This window comes from Trachymyrmex septentrionalis, unplaced genomic scaffold (genome assembly GCF_001594115.1).
Source record: "Trachymyrmex septentrionalis isolate Tsep2-gDNA-1 unplaced genomic scaffold, Tsep1.0 scaffold70, whole genome shotgun sequence".
NCBI classification, from domain to species: domain Eukaryota; kingdom Metazoa; phylum Arthropoda; class Insecta; order Hymenoptera; family Formicidae; genus Trachymyrmex; species Trachymyrmex septentrionalis.
The window spans coordinates 1,427,533-1,439,642 of record NW_017305885.1 but is presented as its reverse complement, the minus strand read 5'-3'; the positions used below and the strand labels follow the sequence as shown (position 1 = coordinate 1,439,642).

The following is a 12,110-nucleotide window of genomic DNA, read 5'->3' as shown; positions in this document are numbered from 1 at the left end:
TCATGTAAATGTAACAAATAAAATATACGTTTCAGCCCTTCAATTCGGGTTCTTATCAATATAAAATATAAATCAAAATTACATAATTAACGCAAATTCCAAGTTGATGATTACCGAAAATTAGTTCATTCTTCTTTATCCAAATGCCAAATTAGCTAAGTAATGAATAATCCAATGATTATCAAAATTATTACATTATACAATAATAATATAAAACTTACATAAAGTAAAACCGAAGTTATATGCATTGCGTCACTACGTAGAATCATCGCTCATCAAATTGTCAGATTTGCTGTGTAGTCATTCAAAAGAAACACGAAACAAAAATTAGAGAATTATTAAAATCATTTGTCTGAATTTTCTGTTATATCCACTCACATGTAAGCGTTTTCTCGCGGCTTCACGTAAAGGACTTGTGGCAACAGTCAGAGATACAACAAATGTGATGCGAATGAATGTGATACGATGAATCATCAACTTGGAATTTGCGTTAATTATGTAATTTCGACTTATATTTTATATTGATAAGGACTCGAATTGAAGGATTGAAATATTTTATTTGTTTTGTTACACATTCACACGAAATTTTGTGCATCCAAATAGCTGATGTAAGCTCTGATAGGATGATTTTTACATTTTTTACTGATAGATTCTTTTGAGCCTCGTTATATTATATATATTTGTTTAACTATCCTAGCACTCATTATAAAACATTTGTCAAAAACAGGAAAAGGATAATATTTTAAATTTACAAAAGATATGCAAATAATGTTTCGAAATTATATCAAAAATAATATTTTAAATATATAATATTTATATATAAGATTATATAACCAAGATACACAAAGGGTTTTTTTTAATCTGTATAAATTAAGACTCGCGTGTCTTCTAGAATTTTTTCTATTGTTGCAGACTACAATTAAATGGCATGTTTTGAACGGAATATGAATAAAAAACGCAAACGCAAGGATATGTAATATCAAAAAGCAAGTCCAGATTTCTCTAGTTGGTTTTGCCATGTACAAAAGGAAGTTGTTATTAAGTAAATTCTTAGCATTCCTTTCGATATAGCACTGCTTTTCTCACGGAGCACTGAACGTCCTTATAGAAGCTGATAGAAATGCAAATACATAAATCAGAGCGCGGTTGTAAAATGTGCAGGAGTAAACGATTGCAAATCGTTGAGAAAAAAAAACAAAAATAGCAGGTACATCGAGTTCTTATACATTTCTCATAAATTTTGCAAAAATTCAAACAATAAATATTAAACAATAATAAGTTAATCTAAACCACTGTGTTAATAAATAAAATAAGTAAGAAAAAAGCCTGTACATTGATTTTAGATATTGATGCATAATAATATTAATAATGTTAATTTATTTAAAAAATTCGATCTACAAATTAATTCTTAAAATTTTACGTATCATTAAATCGCATTTGTAATGTTAATGCCAACAAATATAAATTCGTATATTGCCAATGTTTTTTGTATAATAAATGTCAAAAAATTTTTTTCTGATTAAAAAATAGTTTTTTTAATATATCTATCTTACAATTTGTCGATTATAAACTGCATTACGATACAGAAGATGTTTTTGACGCGCGCGATTTATTTTGCTCCGTTATGACGCACCTGATATATAGTTTACTGAATTTATAATGGCTACTTTTTATCATTCTATATAATATAAACTCAGCTTACATGAACTGCCCGCGTGATACCAGTTTCGTTTACAAAACGAGTTCCCTTCGCGGAGCAGCAACAATGAGGACCGGGTGAAGGCATACGGAGAAACCTATATAGCCTATATCCATCGAAGGTTCCATGACCCAGCGGGCACTTTTTTTGCTCCATGTAGGAAGCCTGCGCGAGGCCTCAGAGAAGGTCGTTCTTCGATGATCGTAGCCTGTATAGCTAAAGTTAAAGCTGAAGGAGATGCGCGCGAAAGTTTAATAAAATCGAGGCCGCCAAAAGTCAAGTAAAAATGCATTTTATTTCAATTTTTTAACTTCATTTCTTAAAGTAAAACCAAATAAAGTTCAATAGAAAAATAATGACTTTTTCAAAAGTACTTAAATAAGAGATAAGAATAAAACTGATAAAAGTAAAAAATGTTGGATTTGTTTTTTCATACAGAAAAACTTTTATGTTGTATTATTTGAATATTTTATCTTTCCTCATTTTATAATTTTTGCTAAACAAATATTTTACTTCTTACATATACTCCTGCATAGATTACGATACCCATGAAATTAAATGCGGGTCAAAAATCAATTACAAGAACCAAAAGGTTTTGAATTCCCAGACGATATCAGACCAGTTCCCGGAATTCTGACCCTGACGTCATCTGACAGTTTAGCTAAGGAAAGAAATGCGAATGACTGTGTGTGTGTGTGTGTGTGTGTGTGTGTGTTTAAAAATTTTTAGAGTAATGTAACAAAATTTCAAAGCGACATTGAAAATGCAAGTTTCTTCCGCGTTGTTTAAAGTATTTATCTACTATACCTTAATTTAGTACATACTTTTGGCGAAGAGTATAAAATATTTTAAAAAAGTACAAAATATCGAATACTGAATAATACTCGAAAACTAAAATTATAATTTTATTTGCATTTCTATAATTTAAACCTTTGTATTATAATTTTATCCTAATCCGTATTTTCTGCCATTTAAATACGTTTTACATATAATATGCACAAGTATTAAGGGAATCCTAAACTGTTTCACCGATTGTCTTTCAAATAAATGTTTTTTTAATTGTCATACAGATTTAAAAATTCTTTTTCACACAATTAAAGTGTAAACGGTAATGTAATCGGAACTCGTTAAGTTTATGTCAAAAGCGAAAAAAAGTTGGAAAATTACAGTTCTTTGTGTTCTTTGCTTCTGACGTTGACTCGTAATAATATTTGCTATATAAAAGTTTTGTACTATGTACATATACGTATATATAACACAATCTTGATTTGAACTAAGGATTACACAAACAATATTAAGTTCTTAGAATTAGGCTTAGATATCTAATACGAAGATTAGAAAATTTATACATATACGTTCGATATTGATGCAATAGTGTACAGTGATGTATTATAATATTTACGATAATTTATGTACGCACAGTTTTTGAAATAACGATATTATGAAAATATTATGTAATATTTTTACTTTCAACTCTGCCTGCAAAGGTTTGCAGTTGATGTGCCGTTGAAAGCTGCTAATGTTAAATAAATTAACATTAGCAGTTAAGCTGTCATAATCAAGGTTTTATACACAATAAAAATATGTAAATTACAATGTAAATGATCTATAATTTGATCCATATTTTCATTTTTACTATTTATTTATAAATATTATGGCCATTTTTCCGTCACAGTCCGAGAAAGATGGCCATTAATCACGTAAAAAACACACGTACAGTTTTTAAAAATATAGAAATCTTTATTTAGTTTCCTTAATTTAAAAGAATCATATTTTTTCTTATTATTGTAGCATCAGACTTAACTTTTAAGTTACCAAACTCGATGCACAGATAACATCCTGTTTTATCTTATCATCAGTTCAAAGACTCGAGCGAATTAATGAAAATATGAAACGAGAGCCCGCGCTCCTCTTCATCTTCCTGCAGGAATCCGCTCGTCGTCTGACGTCATCTCCGTCGGCGGTTTGGAGAACGGAGGTTACGTGTCGCGGACGGGCCGGATGAAAACTCAATACTCAGCGCGGCCAATCGCCGGGCGCGTCGTAGGAACTCCAGCGGAACGTGTTGCCGTCGCCGTCGTCTCGTCGTCGGCTGAGTTGGCTCCCGCCAGTCGAGTCGCGTCCGCCGAAGTGTGAACGTGGTTCCCTCGTGATCGGCCGATTAACTCCTCGGATTTTCTATCCGTGAACTCTTCCTCGAGGCGAAAAAAAATGGCCTGCAACAGAGCTGCCAAATCTGGATTTGCCGCGGAGGCACAAAGAAAGGTGAGAAACCCATTGTCAAAACCGCCCTGTCCGCACGGTCGCTGGCATTCCTGCCACCCTGACCTAGTCAACAACCCTCCGTTCCTCCCCACCTCCCCTCTCCCCCACTTTTGACGTGAGACTCGTGGACTCGACCTACTAAGGGTGTATTTTCGCGCAGACGCCGTTCATCGAATTGGTGAACACGCATCTATGAATGGTATCGTCTAGCCGGGGTGGTTGGGTCAAATCGGAGTAAATTGCGACGTTAGATTACTTTTCGACAAGGCTAATTATTATTGTAAAATTGTTAAAGTCACCTAGTGTTTTTAGTGGATGTCGTCAATTAATAATCGCTGTTATTGCTGACTACGTTGATCGCGTTAAACTCTCACTGATACGATTGTTTTCACTGACCTATTTTGAGATAGTAGGGTGGGATGAGAATTTAAGGATGGTTTAGGGGTGACAAAGGATAATCGACGCTGTGGAAATACCAGCTATTTCTCAAGATTATTCGCGTTGATTGTCGTTAATTTAAAAAAACTGTTATGCTAAATTGTTGCTAATTAATATAGTAATATATTTTAAATTACGAACACTAATTAATATTCTATGATTTTAAATGATATAACAATAATTTTTATATTTTGTTAATTTAAATAATCAAATAATTACGTCTATTGAAATAACATTAAGTACTCGAAAATATATTCTTTGCTGAGAGAGATTAAATGCCATCTGCTTTCATGTATAGTATTTTCGTGCCTTATTTCTCACAGTTGTTTGTTAACATATCAAGAGAGATCAATTGTAGTACTTCGTTTTATGCCTAAATATTATGGACTGATAGCAGATTCATGTTTAAAGAGGCATACAGCTTGAATAATCGAGTGAAATTGTTAGAGCCTGAAGTTGAAAAATTTTTTATTATAGAATTTATTATTATGTTTTTGTTCTTTTCTTTACTTTTATTGTGATTTGTTTTTTTCTGGCCTTTTGTATATTATAAACAAAATTTTGTTCTCGTTAAATTTTCTAAATTAAAAATAGACCACCGACGTTGGGTTTCTGTATAGAACTCCGATTAATAATGGGAAATAATATTTTTTGCGTTACAGTGTTTTATATCATTTTCGTAAATATGATTTTCTTATTATTATTGTAAAAAAAAAAGAAGAGTTTACTAACATAATATGTGACAGTAAATAATGAAACAGACTATCGCTGTTTGTACCCCGCATTCGTTCACACAGCTCGTGTTTACATTATCTTACTGCGTACCGATAAATATACGGTCGCCAAGAGATATTTGCAGAAATAATAAAATAAAACACTAGAAAACTATTTTATATTGTAAATAATTATCTTTTATCACACATATCGTGCTTAATGCAATTTTAATGATTTTCGTTAATTTCTGGTGTAACGTTTTCATTTCGATTGCGTACACTTTTGATACGCTTTTCGAACATCGTTACATAAATGAGAAACAGGAAATGCGCGCAACAGTTGGCAAAAATTCGCGACATAGTATCCAACCTGGTGAACCTTTGTGTTAAGTTTCAAGCGGGCGTGTCGTTTATCTCGCAGCTGTGTTTAAACGTGCGTTTTATGTACGCCTGGTTTCACGATTCCGAGACGAAGCGATTCTCGCCAGTCATAAATCACTTTATAACACAAACTCATGTATGTACCTAAATCGCGTCCATTCAAATGTCCCGTAAATGGTCTGCCGTCGAGTGTATATCAGCACAAAGCGACGCTTTTAAAGAAAAACAATTGCCGATAAAGTCCTTCCTGAGAGAAATCGTCGAGAATTAACTGAGGACATGTCGCAATTTCGAAAGTTATTTTTATTGCACTGCCACAAAATATAATTCAACCATATATTGCAATATAAACAATTTTGATAAAACTCAAAAATATAATCTTTTTAACATATGATTATATTATATAAAATTAAAGAGCATGTCACGTATATTTTTTATTGAAGAAAGATATCTCAGGCACGAAACATGTTCGAAATATCTCGCGATTAATTTCGCGGAAACATAATTATTATATAATCTGTTGAATATAAAGAATGAACTTTCGAGGAAAACTATTGACATTTTATAAATATCCTTGAACGTTAAGACTGCAAAAGTAGCTGACGTAAATTTTATATTATGCATTCAAATGATGTACACGTGAATAATCGTGATAAGTAGTCGTATGCGATTTCAATGCAAATGTCTCACGAAGCTAAATTAAGATCAGGAATAATTAAAAATGACACACACAATATCAGAATTTAATTTGCACGTTAACCATCATGACAATTCCATTAATAAGGACATTAATTTAACGATTAAAAGTTATTGAATTAATTATTTTTATCAGTTATGCTGTTATTAAAAAATTATATTCGCATACATATTTTGAAAAATGCGCGCGCTTATCTCATTCCAGATTCGCAAAATCGATTACCTTTTCTCACCTCAAATAAGTATCCCGCAGAGTTCAGCGATGCACACATTTCGTAAGCGGCAACAGCTGCTAGGCGGTCGTTTCTTTCGAGGGGAATTAAAATGAGACCCAGTTGCCGAAGAAGGGAGCGTCCCTCGCGAAACCCGCTGGCCATGGTACACTTCTTAGGCCATTCGTTCTGCGTTCTTTTTCTCACTCTCTCTCTCTCTCTCTCTCTCTCTCTCTCTCTCTCTCTCTCTCTCTCTCTTCGATACCTTCTCAAATATTTTTTGTGCGCAATATTGCACTTGAAATTGCGCTATTCCGTAACGAGAGCAGATAGTTCTCATCTTCCTTCGCGTGTGACTAATGTTCAACTGTCTTACGTCTCACCCTTTGAGAAACGTTGCAGAAAATTCGTGTGCTAATTTATAGCATTAATTTCATGGCGTTGCGAAGCGCGAAATTTATTCCATAACACTGATTCTCACGAAAAGTTGAAGAGTCATCTTTATAATAAATTAATATTACTTTAAATACGTATTTAAAAAAGTAATGATTAATATGTATACATATATGTGAAATATATAAAAATACATATACAATTTCACTAAATAAATAATAATTGTTTTTACTTGAGTCATTAATATATTAGCTTTATGTTATTCATTTATAATCTAAATATTTAATGATTATAAATAAGAATATTTTTATCTACTGAAAAGTTGTTCCTTATCCGTAATTTCTTCGATGAATTAACTTGGAAAGTCTTGAATATTTTAAGAAGACTAGGCTTAAAAACACATAAGTATAATTCTTTTCGAGAAAGATTGAAGAAACTTTTTATTTAGTAATCAGTGTTTGCTGACAGGATGGAAATACACTGAATGTTACCTCATACATGGATAGAGAGTCACTTTTATCAATCCTTTTTCCTTCCTCTGGACTGCGATTTCCTGAATCCTATTGTTAAATTGATAAACTCATGAATTTTTATCACAACACTTATGCTATTTTTTTCTTACTATAAAATATCTCATTCTAAATACAGACAAACACACACACACACACACACATACATTTTGAATATTGAAAATTTACGATAAGATTATAACTAAATTAAATTATTCGAATTATGTTTAAATTGCATTAATTTCCTTGAAACAATCATACGATTCATAAAATATATATACGATCATAAAATATATTTTTTATAACAGAAAAGATAGCAATTTTTGATATCTTATAAAACAATTAACAATATTTAATAACTACTTACAATCGTAAATAAATTGTTTTATATTTTAATAAAGAAATGAGGAAGTTGTTGAATCGAGTATATTTTATGATTCAGATTATTTAAAAATATTCATAAAATTTCGTGGAAAGGTTCGCACTCATTACGAAGCAAGATATGCTTATCGTCTGCGGAATGCAGTTTAAGCCAGCTCGTTACTTTACCAGTACGAAATTATTTGTCTCAGAACGTCGCAACGTATGCATTAAGATTAACTGTGACATCGTGTATTTTGGACTACTAGTACAAGAGCCTCGCAAGGAAAGAAAGAATTTTATCTGAGATTTGTCACGTTTCTGTGTGATTGATATTTCTGTACAATCCATTAACGCGTGATATAATTTAAAAAAGATAAACGAATATTGCAATCACTTTTTACAGTTTTGTCCAGAAAAATAATTATTAACGCGTAATATAATTTCATAAAGAGTCATAATCAATTTCAATAATGATGCAATATTTAATAAATGCCAAGATAATGATTTCACTGTGTATGTCAGAAGCAACAAATATTATTTAAAAATTATAAGAGTTAATAATGGTAAAAGATGTTATGTCATCAGCAGCTATTAATAGCGAGAAATATAGAAAAGGTATAATTAATGCGCAGAATAGGCGCGAATGTTAATTATGAAATACGTTATGATTAAATTAAACCTTTATTTAAGATATATGCTATGGTTCCAAGGTAACATTGGACACGTAATTATCGCTATTAACGAGATATAAATTAAAAGCACTGAGCCATGACCACTTCCCATAATTGCTAGAGTTCAATGTGCCTGCCTGTTTGTGTTAGCTATTGCGGAGAAATAGATACTTATATATGATAATGACTGATACCAAGCTCATAATATCACAGGCATCACGATCTTAAACGGATATTTTCTTTGAAAGAAACGATGAAATTAAAAAAAGTTCTCGTTTATTGACACGAAGGCGAATAATATCGCGTGTCTCTGTCAGCACTCCTTGAATATCGCAGCTAGTATTACTATCGTGCTCGAGTGGAACAAACACTTCAGCACATTCTGTAATACAATTTTGCATAGCAGAGATATACGTATGTCTGTGACTTTACAGTATAGCAAATATTGGCAGAAATAAGCAGCTAGAAATAGCATAAGCAAAAAGTTGAATATTTTTAATATATTATTTATCTCATTTGTTATATTTTTTTGTTTCGTCATTGTTTGTGAAAAAAGATATGGAGAAGTATCTTCTTTATTTTCCAGATATATAAGGTATATTGCAATTTATTTAGTTCTTTTATGTAATTTTTAATTATTAGTTTATTTTGTGGATATAGTAATTTTCAATCACATTAATTTTCTTCAAAATAATGATTTTATGATATCGATGGATGGTGATTCTTTCTACGAATACCACGATGAATGTGTGGTATTATATTCGTACTCTAAAAATAGAGATGCTTCATCCCCGAAGAGGATATCTGTATTAACGGCCGGAAGTAGAATAAAGTGGTTTCCGTTCTAGGAGCGAATAATGGGGAATAAGGATTCTTACATATGCCTTATTATTCTTACGTCTCTACGGGACAGTAAATAAATTATTTAATATACAATTTGATGATGATGTTTTTATATAAAATCACTATAATATAATTAAAATTATTAAAACAATAAAATTATTAATGTTAAAATTAAAATTTTATTAAAATAAAAAAAGCAAAAAATTCAATTTATCTATATATCTAAAATTTTGCTGTCAATCATTTATAATTAAAAATATTAGTAACATTATATAATTTAAAGATTTAGTCAATTTGGTCAAACAATATGTAGATGAAAGAAATTGTATAAAGATATTCTCCGCCTATTTCCAAATTATATATAATGTGAATTACAATATAATTATCGGTATAATATTATAAGTAACACACGTACATAAATTGTATTTAATTATATATATTATGTTATAATTATAAATATATTTATACGTAATATAATTATCTATATAATTATAAATATGTAAGCAATAATTGGATTATTAATTACTTTAGTGTTAAGGAGAGCCTATCTTCGAAATATTAGCCAATAAACAAATCATAAATTCAGAGAACTACAATCGCACTCGATATATTGACAGATATTACAGCTAATAAAAGCATTATCACGTTTAATTTGATACTTCGAAAATGCATTACATAACCAGTATTAGCAAATAATACGATCATATTTTTATTTTTTTCTTCATCTATCTTCCTGATCTCTTTTTTTCAACATCAATGTATTATAGAAAAATATAAGGAAAAAATATTATATATTTTATAATTATGAATTTGACTCGTGTGATATAATATCTAAGCAATATAATATTTATTGGCTTTCATTAATGATTATAAATGTGATGTGAAACCTTTAACACGCCTTAAATATTATCGATTATATGCATCAATACTTTATTTATTGAAATCTGATTTGAATTTTATTACGTGTTTTGCTAAGTTTGCTTAAGTACTTGTTTTGCTAAGAAAATGCATAAGTACTTATTAAAGAAAGTTTTTAATCACAAAATTAGCTCGAATGGACAGATTAAAACATTACGGAAATATAACGCAGATCATCTGGTACATCCTACCAGAAAACTTTCTCCACATTATGACTCATTCCAGCATAGCTTGTTTCTTATGTCATACTCCTGTCGGATGACATAGAGTCCATAGTCAATTTTAATTATAGATATTTTGCACTTATACCTACTTTATTATTAAATAAACTTTTCCCTTCTAAGTGGATTACATGGCCACTCCCATATATATCAACTTTATCTTAAACACTAACCATTAGATTCGAACTTTAAGGAAATAAAAAGCAATTATTTGTTCTTAACACACACACAATACACACAAGATTAATTTTAATCTTTAACTTACTTTTTATCTTTTTTTTTTAGTTCTGAGAATTAAAAGAAGAGAAGAAGTAAGTTAAACCGAGATTAAAGTTAATCTACATTAATAGAAGGCATTAGAATTTAATTTTAAATTACTTGACAAAACTAATAAAACAGAAATTTAAAACGATATAACATGAAGAAAAATAAAAATCGTAAATATTATTAACTTGCATGTATTGTATTTCTGAAAAGAGACAATTTCTACCGAAATAAAAAAAAATTATATATATTTTGGAGAATCTTATAAAAATGTAAATGGAAATTGCAGGAATAAAATCAGGAAAACTAAATATTCTGCGTCATACAATCGACATTATGATATTCTTTTAGATAGCTCGTTATACAGTTATACTGATTTCCAATGCAAAAATTGTCAGTAAGGCAACCGAATATTCTTAATATACTGTTGACGATTGATTCAAAAATTTATTTTCTGTGACATAAACTCAATTAAACCGGCTACATGAATAATTAGGCTGTATAATATCGTTGACTATAATGGAACTGTGAATAAACTATCGAGAACATGACCGAGTTTCGAAGACCTCACTATGACCTCAACAAGAATCCCTTATTTTGATCTTGCATTCTTTTTCAATTAGTGGCTATGTAAACTCCCATGAGTCTTACGGGAAATCGTATAATCGAAATATAATTATGCGTAAAAATCCTTGTAATGGTAAATAAATTTTATTCGTATTTTATATTTACAATAATTAATAACTGAATAAATTGATATAATATATATTTACATATTTTAATGTATATCTTATAGAAAAAGAATATATCGTATTTGAAGTGGATATATTGAAAATTAAAAGACATTAAATAAATATTATAATAAATTATAGACACATACGTCACATCTCCTGCCTTGAGTTCTGACCCTCACTTGCTTTCTTATTACTCATTCATACACGAACCGACAATGCAGTTTCTTATAACGTGTAAACCTCAGCAAGATCGTGTTCACGGATGAATTTAAAGATGACGTTATTCTGTGTTTCGCCATGATGAATATCCCAATATGTATTCAAGTTCTTAAACGACCAGACTGTATGGAAACTTGTGTGCACACATTCACATATTCTGACGTATGTCGAGTCAATAATACGTCAACGGTAAACTAATCGAGTAAGTTTCGCGTGACTTGATATCAAATTATACTATCGATTGAATTACATAATTGCATACAAATAAGTCAGACCGTATTTTGTGGTAATAATGTTACACATCCATAGTTCATAAATACAAAATTAAATGTGTATCTCACATCAAATGCCTGTTGCTTATATACTGGCGTAATCCATAATAGATTAATGCGAGGCAAGAAGTAATTAAATGTCTTTTAGCACTGGATTGTGAAATATATCATGTCTAAAGTCTATTCAATTTGATAAGTAATTATTAATTATTTCTATTGAAAGAATTCATGATTAATCACTTTGAAACATGTAAGACATATAACTTGTAGAAATTAAAATAATTTTAACAAAATAACTA

At 30.2% G+C, this 12,110-nt stretch overlaps 1 protein-coding gene across 1 annotated transcript in view; it reads left to right on the top strand.

The window, feature by feature from the left end:
* Positions 1-3,702: 3,702 nt before the first annotated feature.
* LOC108753714 (myophilin) overlaps positions 3,703-12,110 on the top strand; it is a 15,517-nt gene continuing 7,109 nt past the window's right edge. Inside the window, exon 1 of the mRNA XM_018495569.1 lies at positions 3,703-3,964. Coding sequence (XP_018351071.1) covers positions 3,911-3,964 — 54 coding nt within the window. The 5' untranslated portion in view covers positions 3,703-3,910. The remainder of the gene's footprint in view (positions 3,965-12,110) is intronic.